Source organism: Phymastichus coffea, unplaced genomic scaffold (assembly GCF_024137745.1).
Source record: "Phymastichus coffea isolate CEN01 unplaced genomic scaffold, Cenicafe_Pcof_1.1 PCOF00015, whole genome shotgun sequence".
In the NCBI taxonomy this organism is placed as follows: Eukaryota; Metazoa; Arthropoda; class Insecta; order Hymenoptera; family Eulophidae; genus Phymastichus; species Phymastichus coffea.
This window is the reverse complement of record NW_026706826.1, coordinates 4,351,548-4,379,412: the sequence shown is the minus strand read 5'-3', so window position 1 is coordinate 4,379,412 and position 27,865 is coordinate 4,351,548. Positions and strand designations below refer to the sequence as shown.

At 39.4% G+C, this 27,865-nt stretch overlaps 1 protein-coding gene across 6 annotated transcripts in view; it reads right to left on the bottom strand.

Moving 5' to 3' along the window:
* The window catches only part of LOC131675031 (protein lingerer), a 796,131-nt gene that overhangs the window by 680,786 nt on the left and 87,480 nt on the right, over window positions 1–27,865 (bottom strand). For 5 of the 6 annotated variants that reach the window (XM_058953839.1, XM_058953842.1, XM_058953845.1 and 2 more), the window contains exon 3: window positions 4,731–5,097. In XM_058953839.1, coding sequence (XP_058809822.1) covers window positions 4,731–5,097 — 367 coding nt within the window. Of the gene's footprint in view, window positions 1–4,730; window positions 5,098–23,440; window positions 23,553–27,865 lie in introns of those variants that run through there. The other variant, XM_058953844.1, reaches the window with a different exon arrangement.

The window sequence follows — 27,865 nt, the reverse complement described above, 5'->3', positions numbered from 1 at the left end:
GTTCATGGCAAGTCTGCCTCTGTGTTTAAGACTGTTTATAACTGGGCAACTGAATTTAAAAGCGATCATACAATAACAAAAGATGAACCTCATTCAGGAAGCCCTGTAGAAGTAGGTATGCCCGAAATGGTCAACAAAATCCACGATATGGTGTTGAGTGATAGAAAATTAAAATTGTGAGAATTAGTTAAGGCCACAGGGGTATCAAAGGGTACAATCATTTCAATTTTGTATGAAAAATTAGGGATGAAAAAAATATCAGCAAGATGGGTGCCGCGTTCGCTCACTGTTGAAAACAAACGAATCCGCGTGGTCACCTCTGAGGCTCTTTTCGCACGCATACTTTTAACTGTAGATGAAACATGGGTACACCACTACACTCCTGAAACCAAAGAATAGTCTAAACAATGGATTACCGCAGGAGAACCAGCCCCAAAAAAGGCAAAGACCGTAAAGTCAGCTGTCAAGATTATGGCCACGGTTTTCAGGGATGCGTATGGAATCATCTCCATCGTCTACTTGGAAAAGGGTCAGTCGATCAGTGGATAATATTATGCGTCATTATTAGGTTAGCTGAAAGAAAAAATCAGAGAAAAACGTCCTCACTTGAACAAAAAAAATGCCTCTTTCTTCAAGACAATGCTCGAGTTCACACGTATGCAGTTTCGATGGCAAAACTTAACGATTTAAAGTTCGAATTAATTGACCATCCACCATATTCGCCTGATTTGGCTCCCAGTGACTTTTTCTTATTTCCTAACCTCAAAAAATGGCTTGCCTGACGATGACGATTCACGTCGAATGAAGAAGTCATCTCCGAAACAAATACCTATTTTGAGGATTTTCAGAAATCATATTTTGCTGATAGCTTAAAAAAACTGGAAGGCCGTTTAATAAAATGTATCGATCTTTAAGGAAATTATGTTGAAAAATAAAAAAAAATTACATACGCAAAACTTTTTTTTCCTTCTTTTTGTAAGGACTTATTGACCCCCCCCCCCCCCCTCGTATCACTATTGGATTATTTTTAATTGAACTTTTATAAATAATATTTTTATGAATATGAGTACATTAAAACGAAATAATATTACTTAAGTTTAATCAAGTATATTTTATCAGTATTATACATTATCATAACAGCAAAATTACAATAAAATTTATCAGAATACATCAAACTTATGTTCTCAACAATTTTTTCTAATTAAATGAATTACAGACAAATAAAATAAATGTTTTTATATAAAAATAAACATTAAAATAAATAACATAAATAATCAAGTCCTAATAAATTTCTTTATAATATGTATTATTAGAGCCAATAACAATAATATTTTCATAAATACAAGCTAAATACTTTGCTGACATTTCTTTAGCAGCGAGTACTGCTGTACATCGTCGAGACATTGATCGTATCAAAGTTTCGATATTTTACCATTCACTTTGCACTGTTTCCTATAACATATATAAATTTGAACAATTCTGCTAATCCTACTTTCTTCTTAAGCTCTTCCCACTTCATTCCGATTCAAAAGAATTTAAATTGGGTCAAGAACTAGACCACTTAAGAACACGTTTTTTTTTATTGTAAAAAAGTTTTAAAGAAGCCGAACAGTATGCTTCAGATCATTATAATCTCGAAAGATCCATCCACGTGGCATCTATCTGCATGACAACAACAATCTCGTGCTCGCGAAGGTAAATCGATGGCAAGGATTATCACTCCCCCCCCCCCCCCATTCACTTATCACTTACCCTTAGAGCTAACATAACAAAAATAATAGCGTGCATACAAACAAGTCAACGATCGCCACCGACGGCGTAACTTTCAAGTCTGCCACGCTACCTGCAATAAGCTGATACCCAAACTATGCGAAAAAAAGAGAAAGAAACGCGGCACCGACCTCGTCCGGTGATTCCCAATTCCATTGTTGCTACCGTCGATGTTATCGATGAAGCTGGGAACGCCGATGTCGCTGGTGTTGTTACTGTTGTTATTTCTGTCGTTGTCGTTGGCGTTTGAGTTGCTGTTGTTGCTGCTTCTCGTCGCTACACTCCTACCATCCGTCTTTCGCTAGCGATAATAGCCGCTCACGCGTGTATCCACGTCGCCTCGCCAGTATACTCACACACACGCACCGGTGCCGAGTATCAATCCAAAATCAGTGGCGCGATCCAGTCAGTAACACAACTTACTGCACACAACGGACGCATCTCCAAAAACTATTCTCGTCGGCGACAGCGCGGGAAACTCAAGGAAACGTAGAAAGAAAAAGCGCGCGTACACAACCTTGCAGATAATGACTGAAAATCGGCGCGAGGGTGCGCGTAACTCCCGATCTTTCTTTCCTATCGTCTATCTCGCTATTCTACTTTCCATCTCTCTTCTATCTTCTACCCTGCTCACTCTCTCTCTCTCTCTCATCTCTATGTGCTCTATACGCACACACTTACAGCTAAGTACGATGCACAGACCTCGGCGAAAGCCCGACGGTAGAACGTCGGCCATGCCGCGATATTCTATTATAAGATGCAGTGGATTTTTCAAATCAAGGAAAAAAGTTACTTTATATTACTTTCTTCAATTCAACACTGAGAGTAGAAAAAGAGTTTTTTTAACTTAAAAGTATCTCATTAGAAATTTATTCAAGTTTTCGAAACTGACCTTAGATTCTCTGTAAGATCATTATTTATTCTGATATCGGTGATTTAACAGAAAAAGATTTTTATTTTAATAGATGTCCGACATTTCAATGAAAAATGGTGATATCGAAGTTTTTAAAAAAGGAAATAGAAACTAAATAAATAAACTATCCAGTCCATCCAGTGGTTTAGTTAAAAAAAGTATTCATAAACCTGCTGAGCAATAAAAAAACATCAAAAATAAATTGCAAATATTTTTTTCGCCTTATTTCTTAAAATTTAAGAACTGAAACCCCTAAAAATTTTTAATCGAAATTCATACAAATTAGAATCTTAGAATTACGAAATCCTTTCCTTAAATGAGTAATACAATCATTTTTCACTTAAAAACAGCTTGCTAAACATCACTAAGAAAATTTCTTACTTCTTTAATTTTCGTAAGTAGTGTAGTTTAAATCTTTATTTTCAAGCAAAGAGTAAAGAAATGATGGTCAATATTGAATTATTAAATTATAAATGTAATAACTAGACCAATTTGAAGTTGATGGTGATTTTAATTATATTTTGTAATAAAATATTCCCTAGCCTTATTTAAATTCCTTCTCATCGATACATTCAATATATCAACATTTTACTTTTGACAAAATAATAGATAAACATATTGTATAAAATGAAAAAATGATTCCAAGTCTATGTTAGCATGTACATTGTCAAAAACATGATTGTTGGAAACATTGTAAGTCACGTGGATTGATTAAATGTTGGCCAAAGGCAGATCAATAGATAAATAATGCAACGATTGCCGAAAATCGTTAGGACTCGCGTAGACTGTGGAGCGTGGCTAAGTGTAATAGCCGTGATCGGCTTGGGTTAGAGGGAGAGAGAGGGCGCGTTAGGGGCAATGACCGGGAGGGGAGAGGTAGCGAGCTAGTATGACTGTGTCCTTCAGTCCGGCGACATCGCAGCGTTTAACGTTTGAAGCGACAGCGTGTTTTCTTCCGAGTGATAAGGAAGGAGATCGAGTGGATAATTAGTGAGTGGAGTGTCGAGTGCGCACACTGCTCAACGTGTGCGGCGCCGGCAGCAGCGAGCTCAACCTCGACAACATCCACGGCTGCGTAACTTTGGCAACGAGAGGCGGTTGAAGAGGCAGTTGAGGAGGCAGCACGTACTTTTAGTATAATCGGATACGGTTAGCCACCGTATCCTCATCGATTCAGCGGTATGTTCGAATTACGTTTAGCGTGCGATCCCGCGCAGCGTGCGCGGTGAGTTTTAGGCAGATTGCGTGCGAATAGTCCGCGACGTCCGCGAAATCTACTCTCTCTCTCCCCATTCAAATTATTATGTCGAAATAGCGTGCGTTCAGCCTCTCGGCAAATCGTCCCTTGTACAGGTTTAGTTTTGGTTAAATAAACTTGTTAGAGATCAATAAGAGCCGTTCTTATTATTTCGTATACCCTTTGTCCGGTGTCGGTGTTATTGTTTACATTTGATTCGAACGCGCCGGTAATCCAGCACGGATTGCGAAAGCATAGAAGGAGCTGTTCGTCGACCTAGTCGTCTGCAGCGGCCGACGGAGCGCTGGCAAGCAAGCGCATCAGCGCCCCTTGCGGAGAGCTCGCGCATCTAAGTTGGATCACTGAGAGAACTTGGCGCATGCGTACACCGGAGCGAGGTGAGTGAGTGTGCTCGAAGCGTACAGCTAACAGAGCACCGTTTGGTCGTATTCGTAACTACAATTACCCAGGATTTGCGACTAAGCGGTAGCCTGTTACAATAAATTGATACTATATAAAAAATAAATAAAGTTAAATAAATATAAGCCTAATGTAATCGTAACACGTTAAGTGTATTTTAATATAGAATATCAATACTCTTCGTTTTTTACATATTTCAGGACAGTATATCTGACTCGTCCGACCAGAATCTTTAATTTTAGAATTATTTAGAACAATAGTTTAAAATAAACAGAAAGAATTTAGTTTAATAAAAATAGTTTTTCATGGATTCGTGTGTGTTTAGTATATTATTAAAATATCAATGATTAATAATAGTAAATTGATGACACATAAAATATTTGAACTTACATCCTCTATTATTATGATTAGCTCGTCCACGATTGTGCGATGATCCGTCATTATAAATGAGGCATTTATTATTCCAATGATAAATATTACTTTCCATCTCTCCAACTTGCTCTGTGATTGACTTTGAACCTGCAGATTGTCGAGCTTTTTTCTTTTTAACCTCCCATTCAGGACTTACTCCTTCAAGTAAATCATTTACTGCCCTATTTAAATCACCGTCACTGTCATGTAAAGCCATGATTGCTTCATCTTCAGATCGACTTGTTAATTCCATGACTTGTTTGATACGTTCTTGCCATACTATATCATCTTTACTATTTATATGAATATCTATGTCTTGGACAGGTCGTGGAAAGTCTGGCCTTAACTGGAAATCCAAATAGTATAAATTAATAAAGTTATCAAGTAATTCTATAACGGTGATTTTGTTGGTGAAATAATTATAATTGTTCTATTTTCTCTTTTCAGAACTTTAAGATATATAATACATAATTATAATATAATTGTAATATAAGACGCTTTTCCCCTATTGCTATGGTTATGTTAACTGACGCAAACTCTCGTATAGACAATCAGAAAATTTCTAAACCTCCTGATTACCGTAACTATACTATAATTATGGATTAAAAGCCATCAAAGCCGTGGCACTATTGTGACATATATATTTTAAATAAAAACCACTAGTAACCACCGAGAAACCAATCAGCTTTCTCATATGGGAGTGCTGCGTTCTATCTATTGAGCTACCACGACTCTCTTATACTTGAGAAAACATTTAATAAGGGTGACTAACCCAGTAGCAAAACACCCATTGGAAAATTAACAATTTGTACATTAAAACTTTATTATAAATTATTCTGATTAGATAAATATAACATAACTTATTTTTTAGCATGTAAAATGATGATATTCAATATAATCTAACTAAGAAAAATTGCATAAGTGTAATGTTTTACTTTTAGCTGTGACGAGAGCAAGCGTTGTACTTGTTCTCGTCGAAATTTTCCCAAGTTCTCCTCTCTCTCGGCAAGGCACGGTGACCAGCGTTAGACGCATTTAAGAATGCGTCTAATGCATGGTCTCTGTATTTTGGTTGTTACCAACCTAGACTTAAGTTTAATTAAGCTATGTTTAAGTTGTTTATTTAGGTATGAGCGTTTAACGTTGGTTGCCAGTTGCTAGTCGAGAGAAAGAGATTGAGAGGGTGGAGATTAGGCCGTTCGCAGGTGCGAACTTTCGCCTGGAAGGGGGTGAGACGAGAGCAAGCGTTGCACTTGGTCTCGTCGGAATTTTCCCAAGTTCCCCTCTCTCTCGGCAAGGCACGGTGACCAGAGTTAGGCGCATTTAAGAATGGTCTCTGTTTTAGCTGACGGAGATTGCCGAGCGGGACAGAGCAGACCCGAAGCTGTTACGCTGACGAGAGAGAGAGAAATAGTCGGGGGCGTGCGTGCCCTACGCAAGATTAGGCAGGCGCGCGTTTCGAACCAATTAGCGCATTGGTCGCGGGCCGCCTAATAAGTAGATCAAGTGGGAAGAGAAAAGATCGACGAAGAAGCTGTAGATCGCGAGGAAAAACGAGCGACACAGACGGTAGTAAGTCGAGGGCAGACTCAGAAGGTTTTCCGAGTCGACCGGAGCAAGACGGTGGACGGCCAGCGGTGAAAAAGTCAGAAGTTCAGCCGAGAACAAAGGGCAGAGAAGAAACCGAGAGGAGAAGACGACTTGGTCCTGCAACTACTCGGGACGCTACCTAGGAAGCCGGCAGGAGTTGCCCAGCGACGACCTGCAACAACGTGCGCAGGGCGCAGCCAGGACTCCCGCTCCAGCATCAAAGGTCAAGTTCGCAAATTTCTCTCTCTCTCTTTCTCTCTCTCTCTTCATCGACGGCACTGTACGTAGATTCAAATATTAGATGGGTGGCAAGGCGTGGACACGCCGGCTACCTGCCCTAATGACGATCAGGTAATAAATCACGCAAAGAGAAATCGTCCAGGCGATCCCTCGCCGGGCGACTTTCTCTTTTAGCTAAATAGCCTAAGTCGGTTTATCGTCAAGGTGGTCATCTGCCGGGCGATTTTGTAAGCGCGATAAGTTAGTTAATTTGCCCTCTTTTGTAATAGGTGTTAAGAACATCGTTGTGGTTATTCGATTAAAGTGTGTGTTTTGCGGTTTATTCTTATGCGATTTGTTAATGTGCGGTATTGCGAAGTTTAAGTATTATTTTTATTTGTGTTTGATTTAATTAGATATGTTAAAATGCGAATTTGTTTGTGTGTATAATTTATTAACCATTTTCATTTCTTTGCCTCTTTCCTCTTCCCGCCTCAATTGCTATGAGCGAGTGCGCCTCACTTGCCCACCTTTAAATAATGGTTAACGAACGAGCTTTCGTTACATGGCATCCCTTGTGTGCCTAGCAATTGAGATAACATGATCGGGTATGGTAAATTAATAAATGGTTAATCGGGAATTTCCCATCGTATACTAATGGCAAAACGCGCGCACAAAGAAAAGAACCTCTAGCACCGTGTTTACTTTTCTAAGAGTGTTTTGTCTTGGATTACCAGTGACCTTTTCTTAGTGGGGGAGTCGAGTGGCCGCGATTGCGTCATATGGTTGTTTTGACATCGGACCCAAACTTAAACAGTGGAATTGGGCATATGGCGACTTTTCATTGTGAGGCTTATGCAAGGCGATCGCGCGCCGGCTGAAAGCCTGCAAGAGAATTCGAAAATAAATTCGAAAATAAGTCGAACTGCATAACACGCGATAAACACACGCTGCCTCGATATTTCGAATTTTGGTTGGCCACAGAAAATGTCACTAGCTTGTAGAGATAGGATCATAATGCGTAGAATATTACGCGACGGGCACGCGAAAAGTCTTAAACGCGAAATTGACTTAACAGAACTGGCCGTACTGCTTGAGCTAATGAGCTATCACGAACTTATTCTGCGCGGGGACTTAGAAGAGTTGCGAGACCGATACTTGTGCTTTTTATTAAGAAAAAAGCGACTAGATTTGCAAGCACCGGTACATCCGAGCGACTTTGCGCTTGGTCGGATCCCGGAGTTGCTGCATGACAAATCGCGTGATGCGGCAGCGGACAGTGCGCGACGCACAAATTTCGGTGATGAGTCCGTAACAGCTGCTGCGGCCTTGGCGGCTGAATTGCCGCGCGAACAAGAGCAGGCAACGCAGGTATCAAGCGTCGCCCCTCCGCGCAGGTAAACCCAGTCGCCGGGCAGAGGCACAGATGCGGCTGTCAACAGAGATGTGCTACCTTCGGCAGTCCAGCCACCGTCGACAGCTCGGTTGCCGTCGGATGGCGTGAACTTACGCGCGCGCGAGCAGGAACGCCGAATCCAGGGCGAAAGCAGCACCAGTGCACTATGCTAAATCTGGGGGGCCTTTGCGGCAGTACCACGCTGGATTTATAAACGCGAAGTGAGACAGAGTATCACGGATAGCGCGAATGCAGTTCTTAGGGTAGAGAGTGAGGTAGTGCACAGTGGAGAGACTCAGGCCGAGCAGCAGGGTCCCTTACCGCCTAAGGCTAAGCCGCTCAGCGATCGCGTGGCGCTAAACATGCTAGTGGTTGCGACTGAGCCACCTGCTCACGCGAATGCGCGAAATAATTTAGCAGGTAGTGCGTCCATCTACGCTGATTCAGATAGATCGGTGAGTATGAAGTACCACGCGCCTATAGTAAGTTCTTGGGTAGAACACTGGGAGCGCGGAGTACAGAAAACTACGGCAAATGAAACCCGGGTGCCAGCCTCGTTAGGCAAAGATAGCGTAGCCAGCGCGAAGCGGTCTAAGAGTAGACAAGCTAAAAAGATAGACACTTTCGGGGTTAGCGATACGAGCACGTTCCCGTCGGATACTGATAGTTGTGATACGCGGACAGAAAGATCGCTTAGAAAAAAGGTAGAGAAGCCAAGCAGAGACAGCGGCCCTCCGCGAATAAAGTACGAGGTGTGTTCAAAAACTAACGAGAATTTTCGTTTTATGAAAAAAATATTTATTTATTCATCTACATTAATGTTGTCGCCTTCAAAGTAGTCCCCTTCGGATACAATACACTTATGCCAACGCTTTTTCCAATCCTCGAAACACTTTTGAAACTCGATCTTTGTAATAGCTTTTAGCTCTTTCAGCGATTCGCTTTTAATGTCATCTATGCTTGTAAAACGACGGCCTTTTAATGTTCTCTTTATTTTTGGAAATAGAAAAAAGTCACATGGAGCCATATCTGGCGAATATGGAGGCTGAGGCATCGTTACAGTTTCGTTTTTGGCCAAAAATTTACGAACAAGCAATGAAGTGTGAGCAGGCGCATTATCGTGGTGCAAAAGCCATGAATTGTTTTGCCACAAATCCGGGCGTTTTTTTCGGATTGCTTCACGCAAACGACGTTGAACTTGTAGGTAGTACTGCTTATTGATTGTTTGACCTTGTGGCAAGAATTCATAATGCACTATGCCATTAAAATCGAAGAACACAGTGAGCATAACCTTCACATTCGACCGCACTTGTCGAGCCTTTTTCGGTCTTGGCGATCCAGAATGCCTCCACTGGGACGATTGAGCCTTAGTTTCGACATCATATCCGTAAACCCATGTTTCGTCACCTGTTATAACACGTTTTAGTAGTTCTGCATCGTTATTGACTTCATTTAGCGACTCCTGAGCAACTTCCATTCGCCGCTGTTTTTGTTCGAAATTCAACAATTTTGGAACGAATTTTGCTGCCACACGTTTCATACCCAAAACATTCGAAAAAATTTGATGGCATGAGCCAACTGATATGCCAACATCATCAGCGACTTCTCTGATTGTGATTCGGCGATCGTTCATAACCATTTCTTTCACTTTTTTCACGTTTTCATCGGTTGTTGATGTGCTTGGGCGTCCGGGTCGTTCGTCATCTTCAACGTTTTCGTGGCCATCTTGGAAACGCTTATACCACTCATAAATCCTTGCTTTACTCATAGCAGACTCACTATATGCCTTTGTTAACATTTGACAAACTTTACTACACTTTATTTCATTTTTTACGCAAAATTTAATACAAATTCTTTGATCCATTTTTTTTCACAAACGAAAATCGCCGAGCTCGAAAAACACGTCTAACGTTAGCGGCTGCCACTTAAAAAGTAAGCAATGAATATTGCTGAAAATTTTATCGTACTTCAGGGGCATGTGTACCAACATAATAAAAAAAAATTTTATACAAGCGGACTCTCCAAACCCGCGAAATTGAAAAATTCTCGTTACTTTTTGAACACACCTCGTATATCAATGGTATACCTGCGGACGGGGTAAGCGCACTCAACGTATGGTCTCTCCGCTTTTCGGGTAAAGACGGTATGAACGCCTTCAGTTTTCTATCGGGCTTAAACGATTGTCAGCGCTATTATGGGATTCCTAACGAAGTGTTGCTAATCGCGATAGGCACTACGTTTCGCGATAAAGCGCGCTCGTGATATGAGGTTAATCGCGGTATGTGGAAGACGCTGAAAGATTTTAAAAGAAGTTTTTCTAGTGAATTCTGCTGGAGATTAAATAGAGATCAACTTTACGGCGAGTTACGTCAACGGACACAGGGTGAAAACGAGAAGATATCGGATTACGTCGCAGCTTTCCAGACGATTTTACGTCGTTTTGACCCACCGGTATCGGTAAAACGCCAGTTAGCGATGATCATAGAGGGTCTACACCCAAGATATAAGCGATATCTTAAAACCAAGACCTTCTCTGATCTAAATAGTTTTAAAGAGACAGGTTTAGCGCTCGAAGATCGTATGACCGGTTAGAAAAGATGGCAAAAGTCGCCAACGGCCGACGCGACGTTAATTCCCGAATCGGCGTATGCAGACACGAAAAAGTCTATCGGTAAACAGAAATCGGTCGAAACTATAGACAGTTTAAACGACGCGATTGATGAGGTCCTAACGGTTGAACCTTCTAAAAAGAAAGCGCAGCAGCAGAACAACAAGCTAGGAAAGAAGGTCAAAAAGCAAAAAGGTAAAATTGCCGTGGCTACAGCTAATAAACAACAGCCACAGGCGACAAACCAGCGTGCGAATGGAGCCGCGCTTGCTCCTCAGAGCGCGCAGGCTTCGTGGGCCCCGGCCGCACGTGTAGCCTCTAGCTTGGTTCCGCAGCAGCGCAATCAAGGAGGTAACAATTCAAATAGGCCATTTACGGGAGCCTGTTTTAATTGCAACGCGTTAGGTCATAGGAAATCTCACTGCCCAGTAGCTCAGGCTCATCCGTGGATAGTTTGCTACAAATGCCGACAACCAGGGCATTATGCCAACAACTGCCCGACGCGAACTTCGGAGCTGACGCTTTACTGTCAGGTTTGTGGGATAATCGGCTACGTGTACAGAGATTGCCCTACTTACAACCAGGTAAAGCAGGGAAACCTCAGTGTAGGAGCCGTAGACCGCTCGGCGACTCCTACCTGAGATGGATCTAGCGGGCCATTGAGGTAGAGAAAGTGCTTCGCGCAAGGAGTAAAAGCACCGAGGAAGAAGGGAATAGAGTTGGGGCAAAAAGGGAAAACGAGAACAAGGCAGAAATTACCAGTTCTGCGCCTCCTCTCTTGAATTTGGTAAAAGAGGAAGGCGAGAACAATGCAAGAACTGCCAGTTCTGCGCCTCCTCTCTTAGACGAGGTAATAAGAGAATATTTGAAAGTCAAGGCTAAGGTTAAGCGTGCAGTATTTATAGAATATGAGGATCTGGAAAAAGGTAGTAGGGAAATTGTGGAGTTTAAAACGTGTTTAAAAGCGAGTTTAGTCGTTCGACATTGAAAGAGTTTCGGGCGCAGAGTGACAAGGGCGTGAGTTTCCCTAGTAAGATCAGCAATGAATCCGAAGAGGCAAATAAACGCGACTCCTTACAGCAGAACGCAGAAAGTCTTCAAAAACGTCGACACACTAATACGCGGGAATTTTTGCCCGATAAGGATATGCATGATGCGATCGGGTTTAACAAATTTTGCGCGATAGTTAGCTCGCCCGAGAAGTACCCAGCGAGGCAAAATGAGTTGCCATCGTTGTGCACGAATACGAATGAGGCAAGTCCGAGTATTTCGCCCACGGTTGGGCGGGCTTCGGAAAAGACCGTTGCTTTAGGAAATCAGGGCGAACCTGCGGTAGAATTTGTTGGTGAAAAAGCGAGCTCAGACGCTGCGCTCCCGTCGGAGCGGGCTGAGATAAGGGTCATGGCCACGCGCGATAGAAGTGAGATTGATGACAGTATGGTTTTGTTGTTTGGACGTTCAGTCGTCGGTGCCGAGGCACCCTCCGTTATGGTGAGGGGAGGATCTGAATGGAACTCAGAAATCCCGAAGAAAACGCAGATGAATCGAACGCAGCGTTAGACGTAGTTGTAGAGAACAGGTTCTTTATCAAGGTCGACATAAGCGGGCAGGTCTATACAGCGCTGCTAGATTCAGGGGCTCAGGTATCGGTAGTAGGACAGAACCTCGGCTTATGGTTTAGGGATCGTTTAAAGCCGCCTACGATATTCGTCCAGGGCATCTTGGGTGAGAAGACGTAGACGGGGTGTGCGTGCCCTACGCAAGATTAGGCAGGCGCGTGTTTCGAACCAATTAGCGCATTGGTCGCGCACCGCCTAATAAGTAGGTCAAGTGAGTAGAGAAAAGATTACGACGAAGAAGCTGTAGATCGCGAGGAAAAACGAGCGACACAGACGGTAGTAAGTCGAGGGCAGACTCAGAAGGTTTTCCGAGTCGACCGCAGCAAGACGGTGAACGGCCAGCGGTGAAAAAGTCAGAAGTTCAGCCGAGGAGAAAGGGCCGAGAAGAAACCGAAAAGAGAAAACGACTTGGTCCTGCAACTACTCGGGACGCTACCTAGGAAGCCGGCAGGAGTTGCCCAGCGACGACCTGCAATAACTTATTTAATAACCATTTTCATTTCTTTGACTCTTTCCCCTTCCCGCCTCAATTGCTATGAGCGAATGCGCCTCACTTGCCCACCTTTAAATAATGGTTAACGAACGACCTTTCGTTACATATCAAAGAGTCCTTATTCGAGACTCTAACAAAAGAGCTGTGTCATAAGACAAGAAGCTTTAGCGATTTAATTATTCAATTTAAATATTCATACATTACATGTAAATAACTAGAAAATTCTGAGACAAATTAATTGCGACTCTATCCTTTATTTTGTTATATATAAGATGTCGAAGTCATAACAATTTATTATATCTGGTATTCATATCATGGTAGAGGTTATTACAGGCTCATTTGTCTAATTTTATCCAGCATTTTTCTATTATCAATGACTTGTGATCAAGTTCCAAATCTGCATGCAAATAATATGCTAACTTTTCAAAAAAACCAACAATGTCCAGAAACGGTAATGGAAAATCGATACGCTTGCACGAAAATAGTGAAATGACAATCGAAAGTCTAGTACAGAACAGTAAAGGTAAAGATTCCAATAAATAACAGTTGGAGAACCTGCAAATTCCAATGTTCAGAAAGCAAACATGAATTCGAAGAGCGAGAACCGGTTTTTCTAGCTAGAATACAGAAAAATAAAGAAGCTAAGAAAATTGCCGAATAAATCTCCATTACTTTCACAGAAGAAAGCGTATAAACGGTTGCTCTAGACATAAAACGTCAACGTTCGAAAACAGCTTTAGTATAAATAAAAATTCAAAATCAATCGAGTATCTGTCTCAAAATTTCTGTTAGTATTCCTTTAGCAGAATAGACAAAATCACTAGTTTCAGATCCGTTCACTGATAATAGAGCAATACTGATAAACTATACAAGACAGGATCAAATACACAACCAAATTACTCTTGGAAAAATTTCAATAATATCAGTGTTAGTTACAATTAAAGAAGTTCACATAAAAGTGCCATCTTTCAAAGGTACAAACTTGTAACAATTTTTGTGCGCATATTGCCGTGCTCAGAAACTGGCATCCACAGAAGCTCAGCTAGAATTAATCAAAATAATGACCACAATTTGGATGACAAAACTTATATGGCCATAGAGGCCTTTGATTTTCTGACTTTGGATATTTTTCGGCAAAATTATGTCATTACATTGTCACGACAAGTATTGTCATTAAATGTCCGCCCAAACATATATGGAGGCGAGCTCAAGGCCAAATCCTAGATTATATTACCAGAATAACCAATATCAGAGACAGTATTGTGGATGCAATTAAAAATTCAAGACGTAAAAATAATAAAAATTTGGCTTGCACTGTGACCTCTTTATAGATATATAGAACGCACTTTTCATGAAATTAAAAATGAGACAAAATCAAAGTAATCCTTAACAGAAAAGGCAAAATAAGACAGCAAAAGTATAGAAGGCTTTCGTGTCGGCCTATATCTCAATTTTCACCATTGATTCGAAAATCGACAAGGAAAGATGCTACAAGACGTCTTCAACGACGCAATAAAAGTCCAGAAACAGATTCAGTGTAAAAGGCAAAAGCAGTGCAAATGAATCATGAAAGCCTCTACCAATAAATTGCAGGCTGATTCGAAAAGAACAAGCGACTGCAGCCTTTCGACCAGTAGAACAATCAGACCAGCGAATACAGGCACAAACAACATCTTCGCAGGTCTAAGGCCTTACCCGGTGCACTGGGAAAACCTAGAAAATGGCCATGGCCGTCTTAATTTGAGAAGAAAACATACATTGAAAAAGCCAGTTACACTTATTATGAGGATCGGAGACTACATAAACGATTACAGCTTCAAGTACAACTAATAATACGAAAAGCTACAAAATAATTAGTGGAAAACGTACTGACAGTACCGTAATCACAAAATACACTAGGGCCTGCCATGAACTAGCGTCCAATAAAAGTAATCTTGACAAAAATGGAAAAAAACCAGTATATCATGTAAATTTAGGATGCCCAGAAATGATACTGTTAATCCAGCTCACATTGCGTGACTTTTTCTCAAACACGTTGCGAGAGGATCATTCGTCGTGCGTCAAAGACTGCCTCTGTCAATAATTCGTGAATTGCGAATCAGTCAAGGGATCCGGCGCTGACTCCCACAAGCGCTAAGTCTTGCGACTGGCTGGAATAGGAAGGAAACAAGGAGAAAGAGCTCAGACTCTTAGTTCAAGTTACAAGAGGTGAACTATCATGGCGCCAACAAATTACACAAGGCTTAAACTAAATTATACAAAGACAAAGAGGAGGTCAGCGCGCTCGCTCGACCTGTAGGTGTATGGCCTCAAACCCGGTGCATTAAGCGTGAGCGATGTCGCTCAACTCACGCGATATATAAGTAATGGAAATACAAGAGAGTCGTGTCAAAGTAAGAGCTGATGCGAGGAAAGGGAGAGCTTCGGAGAGCGACCCACCGGGTGTTGCTAGCAGCCGCGGCTCGCAGATAGAGAGACGATGGCGGCAGAATGGCAGGCCTGCTGGTTAAGCCCCTCGGATAGTGATGATGGTGGCGGACCTGAAAGTAGTTGGCGCGAGGCTATGACTACGTGACCTCCTGATTGTAAACAAAAGTAGCTGCAATGGCCCTCGCGTTCCTGGGTTGAAGTTGATCGTCGCCGACAACGGTAGCAGCTAACACCTTGCCCGTCCAGATTTTCATTTTCCGGCTCTCTTTGTCGGGTGCACTCTCTCTTGGTCGGTTCTCTTAGCTGCTCGAGCCACTTTTTCTCTCTACACTCTTTTTCCTCTTGAGCCTTCTTACTCTAAACCCCCTCTCTCTTCGCTCGCCGTCTTTGTGGCTCACAGCGGCTCACGGTGCCTCGCGCTCTCCCCTACCTTTCCGCCATTCACTCTCACTCGTTCTTCGCACTCCCACTTATTCATATTTCGACTCTCTAGGGTCGCCGGCCGTCGCTACTCTCCTCTGGTCCAGCAAGAAGCACGAGCGCGTCATGCTATAACATAACCACCTCGGCGACTGCGTCCATGCGAGGAGAGTACCGCGCACAGGGCTAGCGAACATCATTATCGGTCCTGTTACAAAGTTCATACTATGCTGGACTCAGGACTTAAAAACAATCAAGTTTTTTGATTCATGGATTGGGAACATCAGTCTGCCTAACGGATTCTCCGACTGAATTTGTTATTATACCGACAATTTCCAATAGCTTTTACCAGTTTTTAGGAACATACGCTTTTCTAATTAATAACACAAGCATTGATTTCGCGTTAGGACAACTTTCTTTCGCATTAGGGAGTATTTTGTTTAACAAATTTATAGATGAAATCGCAGTACAAACAACTAGTTTTCAAAATGCCTCTAAAAAATCTAATTTCTTTTTATAGAAATTACATACTTGATTTAGAATTTGGCCAACAATAAATGCCAACAGTCAAGCAGAAAACATATTTATAAGGAAATTAATAACTTAGATAGTCTGGTGAGTATGTCAATCACCAACAAAAATATGGAGTACGCGTTCAACTCTAGTAGCGAGCAGACGTGTTTACAATCGCTCCGCGATTCTTGTGTATAACTTTGCGAGCTCGAGTTATTGTCGTCACGTAAGTTCAGTAAAGTGAAAATAAAATAAAACAAGTAGTGCATGGTCACAGTGTAAGATCATCACCACTCGCAAGCCACTTTGGCTTATCGGGTAGAAAAATGACCCCTACAATAGGAGGTTCAGTCTCACCCCAAAATACACAACAAACCAATGATTACAATCAAATTAACGCAAAAAATCCAACAGACCTACAAAAACAACAGTACTCAAATATAACAGCTCAAAACCCTACTGCAAAAAGAGAAAACGCGATTATTGTAGATTCCGCAAATGGCTTAGTAATTGATGACTACTTAGATGGATTGGAAAGACTCACAGATATCAACAATGTAAGGTACATATCGAAAATCTCAGGCGGCAGAGTTTGTATATACATGGCAGATAACACGCACGTAACCCAATTGAAGAACAAAACAATGCGCATCAAAGATAATGTACTAATGATCAGACCACTGATAATTCACAACAAAAGAGTTGTTATTTCGAATATTCAACCAATAATACCAAATAACTTGATTATACAAATGCTAAAAACAAAAGGCATAACAGTTCTCTCCGGTATAACCGATATTCGAGCCAGCGCCAGCAAGCCATGAAGATCACACATAATGTCATTCCGTAGACAATTTTACATAAAGGAAGAACAAGAATCACTTCTTCCCGAAACCTTGAATATCTCCGAATTCTCAATAAACGACACAACTTACTGGACGTATCTAACTACAGACTCGGCCGCCTGCTTTGTCTGTAATCAAAACGGACATATAGCAAAGACCTGTCCCAACGCTGAAAATAATTTCCCAATTCATATACAAACGTCGGCAAACGGTACAACAGCTGAATTATCAGCAGACCAAGCAAATCCGCAGGCTCCTGAAATAAACATCGGTACAGCACCAACAAAAAGACTGCTATCGACTACTACCAGCGAAAATAGCAGTGATTTGTCATCGAACGTGAACGAACAACTTCAACAACAAAATCAACAACAAAATCAACAGAAAATAAAACAGAAGAAAAAAATCCCCTTACAAATGACACTAAATCTGACGATGCTATTTTAAATAGCGGCGCCACTGAAACCAAATCAAGAAGACAGAGAAAACGCAGGAAAACAAAAGAAGAAGATAATGTCACCCTAACATCGGACATAGAAATAATCTCAAAAGCTATAAAAGCCTCGCCCTTGATCCTACAAAATGAAGACCAATCTGAACATATATCAGCGGACAAATTAATTCAATTCTTTCAAATCAGCTTTAGCGAAAAAGACGGACACAAAACAGCTCTTCAAGAAACAACTACTGCACAAGAAATAATCGATGCAATTGAAAAAATATATCCACTTATTCGAGTTTCTACTACCAAAACAAAACTAACGAAGCTAAAAAATAAATTAATCAAGCAAGACGAGACAGAAGTGAATTTGAGTTACGGCGAAAATGACTCAGAAATAACCGCGACCGATATTGATGCGTTCATGGAAACGGAGACGGAAGAGGAAAACTCAGTAAAAGATGGATAACAAGCCAAAAATAAATCAACACACGAACCTGAATGTAATCTACTGGAACGCAAGAAGCATCAACAAACACAGAGAAGATCTGCCTTTCTTGCTTAAAGATACGGACATACTAGCATGTGTAGAGTCTTTTCTCAGTGACACCACTCCCAACTTTCAAGTACCAGGATTCATCACCTTTCGGAAAGATAGAGTTCATACGGCAACAGGAGGAGGTATAGTCTTACTGATACGTAACAACATAGCGTTTAAAGAACTTGGTAATATTGTCACACCAAACGGCTCAATCGAATTATGCGCAATACAAATTACAAATACAAACCCGGTCGTGAATGTATATGTTTGTTATAGAACTCCTGGGCAAACATTAAATCAAAACCTTTGGAATCAGCTGCTGTCGAATATTAAAAATAACGATGAAATCAATATACTTGCCGGTGACTTTAATGCGCATAATATAGCATGGAACTGCAGTAAAACCGACAAAAACGGAGAATTTCTTTTAGAATGTATACTTGACCGCGAACTTTTTATACATAATAATAATACAATTACTCATATCGACAGTACATCTCAGTCAAATATTGACTTGATTATTTCCAATAAAAATTCTGCTGATAAAATTGAAAGTTTCATCTCCGACGATACTTACGGATCTGATCACTTTCCTATCAAAATTAGTATAAACGTCGAAAAAACTATATATATAAAAAAATCGCTCAAACTACGATCAATCCGAACAAACTGGAACCAAGTTGACTCATATTTAGAAAAGGAATTCTCTGAATTCTTCACTGGCAACTATAATAGTAAAACCGCTTCAGAAAAATATAATATATTTATTGAACTTCTCAGTGCGGCTATTAAAAAATACACTCCGAAAAAAATCAGGGTTAGTGAGAAGCAACACAGAAATCCAATAGCTTGGTGGGATGAGGAATGTGAGAAAATCAAAGGATTAAAAAAACAAGCGTTTAACAAATGGAGAAAGTCTAAGCAACTTGCTGATTATATCGAGTATAAACGAATTAAAGCCACAGCGCGTAAAACGTACAAAAGGAAAAAAAAGAAAACTATCGTAACTTTGTTCAGTCCATAAACTTTCGCACTGATCCCACTTATGTAAGGAACACGTCAAAAATCTTGAAAAATAAATGGATCAAAGCTACACCCTCTCACACGTCCGAAAACCTACAAAATGACAAGAAAGAAAAGGCTCTGAATAAAATATGTCCTGCTTGGGTACCTCGCGATAAAGATTGGATGCCCTGTTGCAACAAAAATGAATTTTTGGAAACTGAATTCACCTTTGCTGAATTTAATCTCGCGCTCGAATCGCGTAACGATAAATCTTCCCCTGGTCTCGACGGAATCGACTACTACACCCTAAAAAAACTATCACTTAAATATAGACTGGTTCTTATTGACATATTTAATGAAAAGTATCGCACCGGTGACTTTCCAGAAGACTGGAAAAAGACGTATATACATTTTGTTAAAAAGCCGGACGGAGTAAACTTTAGACCTATAGCGTTAACCTCAGCAGTATGCAAACTCTTTGAAACAATAGTTAAAAATAAAATGCAGTGGTGGATCAAGACGCAACACATTCTACCGAAAAGTCAAAGCGGTTTTCGCAAAGGCCAATCGTGCACAGATAACATCCTAAACCTTACTATAGCGATACAAAAGGCTCTCAGAGAAAAGAAAGAATTGTATGGTGTATTTTTAGATATCTCGGGAGCTTTCGATAACGTTCTTAGTGAAAACTTGACTCAAAAACTAACCAATATTGGATGTCCTTACTCATTAATTAAATTCATTAAATTTTTAACATACGAAAGACTCATATACTCTACCCTATCGGAAGAAATAAAACACACTTACAAAGGTGTTCCCCAAGAGGGAGTTCTTAGTCCACTACTGTACATAATATACGTATCCGACATTCTCAAAAAGGTTCCAAAAACTGTATCTATCTCACAGTTTGCCGATGATATAGCCCTAAACTCTAAAAATAAAAATTCGCTACAAAGAACAATTAAAATTTTAGATGCTGAACTAACAGCAATAGGTCTCGAGCTTGCTCCTCACAAAACTGTATTTATCAACTTTAACAATCAAGCTATTAACCCAGGCGAAACAGAAATAGCAATTAACAAAGAATGTAAAATAAAATCGTCTGAAACAGTTCGTTTTCTTGGCATAATATTCAATAGCAAATTGTCTTTCAAATCGCAAATCAACAATATAGTAAGTAAATGTAACAGAGCACTAAATATTTTAAAATATCTCTGCGGAACCTGGTGGGGAGCAGACCCAGCCACACTTATAACGTTTTATAAAAGTTGCGTCCGATCGATTATAGAATATGGATGCTTTGTTTATTATCCCATCCGCAAGGAGTTATATAAAAAACTAGATCACATACAATATCGAGCTATACGATTAGCATTCGGTTACCGTATATCAACTCCCATAAGCGTGCTATTAGGTGAATCAAAACTGCCAACAATCAAGCAAAGAGCTATATATCTTTGTAATATGTATCTTGCGAAAATAAGTAGCAACCAAAGTCTCCTTGTAAGCCAAAATATAAACTTATATTATCAAAGAATATTACACAAATATAAAAGAAAGCGAAAAAGAATATTTAAAACTCAACTGTGCATTCTCAAAAACAATACCCCATTCTACTATAAGACAAATGCTTATGGAATATATGAGCACACTTACGAAACAATCACGACTAGTATTCCGTTCAACAAATGTACTGGTATCAAAATAAAGGCAGCCAAGAATCCTGCAGCTAAATTTCACGAACTTATTGGCAGTAAAAATATGATAGAAATATATACAGACGGATGTAAAGATAGGAATAATGAATATGTAGAAGCGGCATGTATTTTCCCTAAGCTGAACTTTGTAATACAAAGAAAAATGAATCCTTATACCTCAATCTTCACAGCCGAATGTATAGCGATAAGCGATGCTATAGACTTAGTAAGTAATGTACCTCACAAAGCAACAATGATACTTACCGATTCCTTAAGTGTGCTCGAAAGTTTACAAAATTGTAAGATCGATATACGGACTGACCCACTCATCTTTGAGATCAAAAAGAAATATAATGAAATTAGCTCGAAAATGAATGGTAAGATATGTAATCAATTATATTGGATACCTTCTCACCACGGAATTCCAGGCAACGAACAAGCTGACGTAGCTGTAAAAAGTGCGACTAATGAACATGTATGGGCTGAGGAAAAAATGTCTCATTTATAAGCTTAAAGGAACATTTTAAAAAGACTATGAATGACAATATGGAAATCATTATAAATAAGATGGGCACAGAAAAAGGGCAGCACTATTTTGAAAATTTCTATTCAAAACTCTCCAGACCTTGGTTTGAGCGTAAAAGCCTTCCGCGAGATCTTATCGTCACAATAAATAGTTGCAGAGCAAATCATTACAACTTATCAGCATCTTTACATAGAATTGGGATCGTTGACAATCCTACGTGTGAATGTCAGACCTCAAACCAAGATCTGGATTATATAACCTGGCAATGTCCATTTTATGATAACCAACGATACAAGCTAATTTAGAAATTGCATAGCATAAACATGTATCTACCAATGAGTACAGCGATAATCCTAAGCGAACCTAACATAACAGCCTGTAAATACCTTCTAGATTACTTTAAGGAATGTAAGCTAAATGTCTAACAGACCAAATTATGTAAAAAAAAAAAAAATTTTCTTGTATAGCTAATAAATCGTATGTCAGATTTGAATGCTTAATAAAAAAAAAAAAACCAACAAAAATATATTTATAATTAAATTACGATTTCAGTGATAAACTTAGGCCCGATACTTTCCGGACAGACCTCGTACATCATACATAACCAATTTACCATGGTCATCATGCGACAACCAGGCGGTCGCAGTTCGTGAAATTGCATACATAATACAGGGTCAACCCATCGAATGTCGTTTCCGTAATACTAAAGACTGTTTTTATTAATTTCTAATTCTTTGTAAAAATATAAAACTGTAAGGACGAAAACGCACATATTACAATCACGCAGAACCACAAGCAATAGTAATTTAATATTACCCACAGTATTCAAGTTCACTGATATGTAGTATTCTATATTAAAAACTCAGTCAGTACTAATCAACCTAGTTATAGCTCAACCAATAAAAAAGGTAACTTAGAACTACAGAGATATAAAAGACTATCAATAATGGATTAATAATTCATTTTATTAGTAATTTACTCCCCATAAGACCTCGATCACTAATATTAACGTGCGAATTTTCTCATCGGATGACCAATATTATTAAGAACACATCGCAAAAAGACCTGTAAAACCAACGAAACTATGAACCGTTTAGATAACAGCGCAATAGAAAAATTCACCAAATTAAATATTCAATTTCATTAAATTCGGCATAATCGTAGTAGAAATTCTCATAATAATACTAATTGTACAATTTTTTAAAGGCATTTTAGATGCTTGTATCAATATGTGACGAGGGAGAAAGGGACGAGAAAATGGATAGAAAAGATTTCCTTGGCCTCATCCGCCTTCGACACCAGTGACGGTGCGTACTTACACAGAGAGGGGAATCAGTTGACGTTGGTTGCAACTTTATTTATAATTTGAATGAGTATGCGTGTGTGTTTTAGGCGCCAGCTATCTTCTCGTTGGTCGCCGATAGGGTATTGAGGACACTTCCATCTATGGTCGGTTATGAGCTTAATCGTGGCCACCTAATAAACGCGGTGGCATGTGCGGACGATATATGCCTGATTTCATCATCAGTCACCAGTATGTCTGCGACGTTGAGGGCAGCCGAGACCACAGCCGGATAACAGAGACTCGCATTTAATCCATTGAAGCGCGTTACCACCACTATAGTACCATCCGCTCCGGTCAAAAAGGTTAAAGTATTCACCAGTCCGTAATCCACGTCAGATATTTTTATTCTAACATTATTAGAATGCTATTTTCTGATTAAAAAAATTTATAACGGCGGATTGAGAGGCACAGTGCACTGACATAAGAAAATTGATATGATGAATGCAATTAATAGTATGCGACAAGAAGAATGCCATAATTTGAAGTGGGCCACGCTGGAGGTTATGCGTAACCCGACCCTGTAGTAGCAACTGTGCCACTTATACAGCTTTTTTGATGATAGGACCGCGGAGGCTATCGTGAGTCGTTCAATCGTTGCCGAAAAACGCGAATAGATCGAGCGGCACTGCAATAGGAAATTACAGGACGAACAGAGTCGGACACGGATAAAGGAAAAGAAATTACGAAGCGTTATATTAAAAATATTTATACAAGCGAAGCATTTACATTGCAGTGTAAGTGTGAGAGAGAAGCTTAAGCAGAGAGAGTGTAGGTCGAACCAGTACTTACATTGGATCTCAAAGTCAGCTCATATAAGTCGTCGCGGGTACGGACAGTGTCGCAAAGGCGGGCGACGTGTTCGTTAGCACACAACGCAGATATCGAGAGTTTGCCGTCAATTGTTCATTGCACCGTACTTTTGCTTATCAAAAAACGCACGACGTAGCACTCGGCAATCGCAGGTAGATCCGCTAAGGGTTTTTCAAGAAGTGTAAAAACTTACGACTCAACACGTTCTTAGGGCTGGGGCGTGCGGCTCTGATTGATGCGATCACCCGCGGTGGCGCGCAGCGTGTGAAAGGCCCCGAAGTTAACCGATAAGCTGTCAAAAAAAGGACGTGTGAGCGCGCTCTGTCACTCTCTTTCTCTCGCTTTGTCTAGCCGACGGCGATTGGTGCGTGGACTCTCGCGCTCTCTGGCACTTACCTCTTCATGGTTCTGAAAGGAAACATGTAGAAAGAGTATAAATGTATTTAATATAAATTATGATTTACAAGTTACGGGAGAGAGAAAGAGACAAAACGAGGGAAGTCCTCACACGTTATAAACTACATTACAAGGTGCTTCACCATTGATCCGCACGTGTCTTTTATTTTACAGAGATAAATTATACACGTATAAATGGCTATTTATATTTTTTAAATCTTGATATTCTTGGTGTTGTGTGGATTAATTTTTTCGCTAAACTATTAGAATGTTCCGTTAGTCGTATAGTGTATCTTTTACAAGAAATTGCTGTTTCTTATATAACAGTTGGTATAATATACTTTCTAATTATTTCATTTCTAAACTATGATGCATTTGTGATAGATCATAAGGCTTTATTTTGGAATCTTTCAATGATATCTATGTTTGATTTTATAACCGTATCCAAAAGTTAAATACCATATCTCCATAGTGAGCTAAGTATGCTTTTGTATATTAATAGTTTATTTACAATTGATATCTTAGATCCTCGGGCCAATAGTGAGTAGTATTTCAGTAGATTAAGTTGTTTGCGTTTGATCCATATATGGTCTTTCCACTTCGACGACGATCCAGATTCATTCCAACATTACTTGTTTATATGTATCAGAGGGCAATTTCTTTTCTTAAAGTGTAAGTTACTTGAATTGACGTTGTTTCACTAATTTTCAATCTCTATTTGTTAAACCACAGTGTGGGTTGTTTAGATATTGTTGCATATTATTAGATCCGGTTGCTGCACTTAAGGGAATTGTTAATATAGCTGTAGCAACAGTGGAAGTGGCGACATTAACGATTTCCATGATTGCAAGGTCATGGTTGTAGATTAAATAAAATATAGGGCCATGAACACTATCTTGAGGAATGCCGACTTTTATTGGGAGATTTTTATGGTATTGTTATTTATTTTTATCTTCAAAGTTTTTTTGATTTAGGTATGATTTTAAAAATAAATACAGATTTTATGGTACGATTTTATTACGTTTACATTATACAAAAGGCCTTCGTGCCAGACTTCATCAAAAGCTTCAGCTACATCAAAAAATATGGTATTACAATATTCCTTTTTTTTTCGAAAGTATTTTTGATTTTAGTGATTCCTCTGTTAATTTGTTCTATTGTCGCACGGTTATTTTGAAAACTGAATTGGTGGTCAGATATTATATTTTGTTATGATAACCCTTTATGTAATCTTTTCATTACGAGGGTCGTTTGAAAAGTCCGTGCAAAGTCAGAGAGATGGCGCTACTAGAGCGTATCAAGATTATTTTCAGTTAGTGGCATATCTGGAAAGAGCACACACCAAGTTTCAGCCAGATCGGCCAATTACGAGGTGTGTTCAAAAAGTAAGGTAACTTTTCAAATTTCACGGTCAACGTACTTTCGATTATCGATTTTTTTGTTTTGTTATGTTGGTACACTCTTCCCAAACATCAGTACCAAGTTTCAAGTGTATAGCATTTTTTGTTAGGTTGTGAGAGGCGTAAAGGTTATAAGTGTTTTGCGTGCTCGGCGATTTCTTGCTATCGAAAAATATGAATCAAAGGATTTGCATCAAATTTTGTGTAAAAAATAAAATAAAGTGCTCCGAAACACTTGAAATCTTGACGGTGGCATACGGTCAAACTGTTCTGAGTAAAAAAAATGTTTGCAAGTGGTACAAACTCTTCCAAGAAGGCCGAGAAGACACCGACGACGAACCTCGTTCTGGACGCCCCAGCACATCAACAACTGATGAGAATGTTGAAGAAGTCAAGAAAATAGTGTTGGGAAATCGTCGAATTACCATTAGAGAAATTGCTGATGATATTGGCATCTCATTTGGTTCGTGCTAATCAATTTTGACGAGTGTTTTAGACATGAGACGTGTGTCAGCGAAGTTTGTTCCGAAATTGCTCAATTTCGACCAAAAGAAACGTCGCATGAGCATCGCCCAAGAGCTACTGAATGACGTCAACGATGATCCAGATTTACTCAACAGGGTTATAACAGGTGACGAAACATGGGTATACGGTTATGACATCGAGACTAAGACTCAATCGTCCCAGTGGAGGCATTCTGGATCACCAAGACCAAAAAAAGCACGCCAAGTTCGATCAAATGTAAAGGTTTTGCTTACAGTTTTCTTTGACTGCAGGGGCGTGGTGCATCATGAGTTCTTGCCACAGGGTAGAACAGTAAATAAGGAATATTACCTGCAAGTTATGCGCAATTTGCGCGAAGCAATCCGCCAGAAACGTCCGAATTTGTGGAAAAATAAAAATTGGCTTTTGCACCATGATAACGCCCCTGCTCACACATCGTTGCTTGTGCGCGAATTTTTGGCTAAAACCAACACAGTAACGATGCCACAGGCACCGTATTCCCCAGATCTGGCCCCCTGTGACTTCTTCTTGTTCCCAAAACTGAAGAGGCCCATGAAAGGACGGCGTTTTGCCACGATTGAGGAGATAAAGACGGCATCGAAGGATGAACTAAACAAGATCACAAAAAATGATTTTTTGAAATGCTTTGAGGATTGGAAAAAGCGTTGGCATAAGTGCATTATATCCGAGGGGGATTACTTTGAAGGAGATAAAATAAAAATTGATGAATAAATAAATATTTTTTGAGAAAAATAAAAATTCACCTTACTTTTTGATCACACCTCGTATAAATTAAAATCTATCGGTTGAATTTTGGCAGACATATCATATCATTTAGTATCGCGTTAACATCGATAATAGATTTGTCCCACTTCATACGAAATTGGTACAGCCCAAATTGCTGCATTAGCCATATATGTTCATTTTGAGGCGTATAGCATGCGTTAAGTACGTGGAATGCTTTAAAGCACAAATCTAATGCAGCTCGTAGAGTGGTTATCGCATATACAATATTATCTATAAAGACGTATACGGAATCAACTTCATAGTCTCCTTTTACGACAATAACGTATGGCTGGACTGTTATTTTCTTACTTCTAGCATACTGTTGACGTTCAATCTTTACTCTATCGATATCACCATGTACCTAAAATATACGAAACATGAAAAATGATTTGAAATATTTGGCAAATTCATGAAAATTTATTATAAATAATAAGCCAAATAATAAAATATTATTAACATTCAAATATAATTAAAAGTATATAAATTCAACCTTCAAGTCTTTGCTTCCAATGCTTTATTAAAAAATGATCCAAAATAATTAATGCAATTTAACTTGTCCGTATACCTTATATGCAAGAAATCTTCTAAGATTAGAAGATATGGTAACTACATGGAAATTTCAAAATAGGCCATTCTTCATACACGTTAGATATTTTATTTTTGAGTACTGTTTCCACTTGGTTACGCCTGTAATCAGCAGTGATTTTCCAGTGGCTCTGAAAATTTCTTCGGTTCATTAAATATAGCCAACTTCTGGAGGTTTTGATATTTATTCAAAAGTTTTCCTTTAGGATGCTTTAGGTAGCGGAAAAACTTCGACTATCTTGTGACTAAGTATTTTGAAGTCATTGCCTATTTAATAATTTAATTTTCAAAAAACAAATGTGTGGTATTTCTATTTTTATAACAACCAATTAAAGCATAAATAACAACTTTTAATTTACCCGTTACAAATCTTCATAATACCAGCAACGATGAAGTATACAAGTCTTTTTCTCTGACCAGGTCTTAAGAAATTCTTAATTTTCTGCCAAGCAAGAATTTGTTTACCTTCAAAAGTGTTCAAGAGAATATCTCTTATGTTTACATTTTCTATTGAAAATATGTGGTCAGTATTGCAATCGTTTTGTTCCTCATTTGAAAAGTCATCAATATCTGTACTCTAAAATAATAAATACCGTTGTCATAATTAGATTTAATAAAAATTGCGTGCATAAGTATTTACGCTATATACATTGACACATAGGTATATGTATAGCCTAGTAACTTGCATGCTTTTGAGGTTATGCCTGACCTTCAGTTTGAGTGTATTTTAAGGACGTTTTGATTTATATTTTTTGATATGTAGATTCACCGTTTTTTTTCTGCAAAAAACTGAGCAACTTATTATCTGAAATCGTTCAACTGTTCTGCTGGGACAAGATTTGCAATACGTTCCGTATCGGTTAAAAACAAAGTAATATCGTCGAATGGTTTATCTTTGAATTGAAGTTATGTTGAAAATCTTATAGATCCATATACGTAGAAGAAAA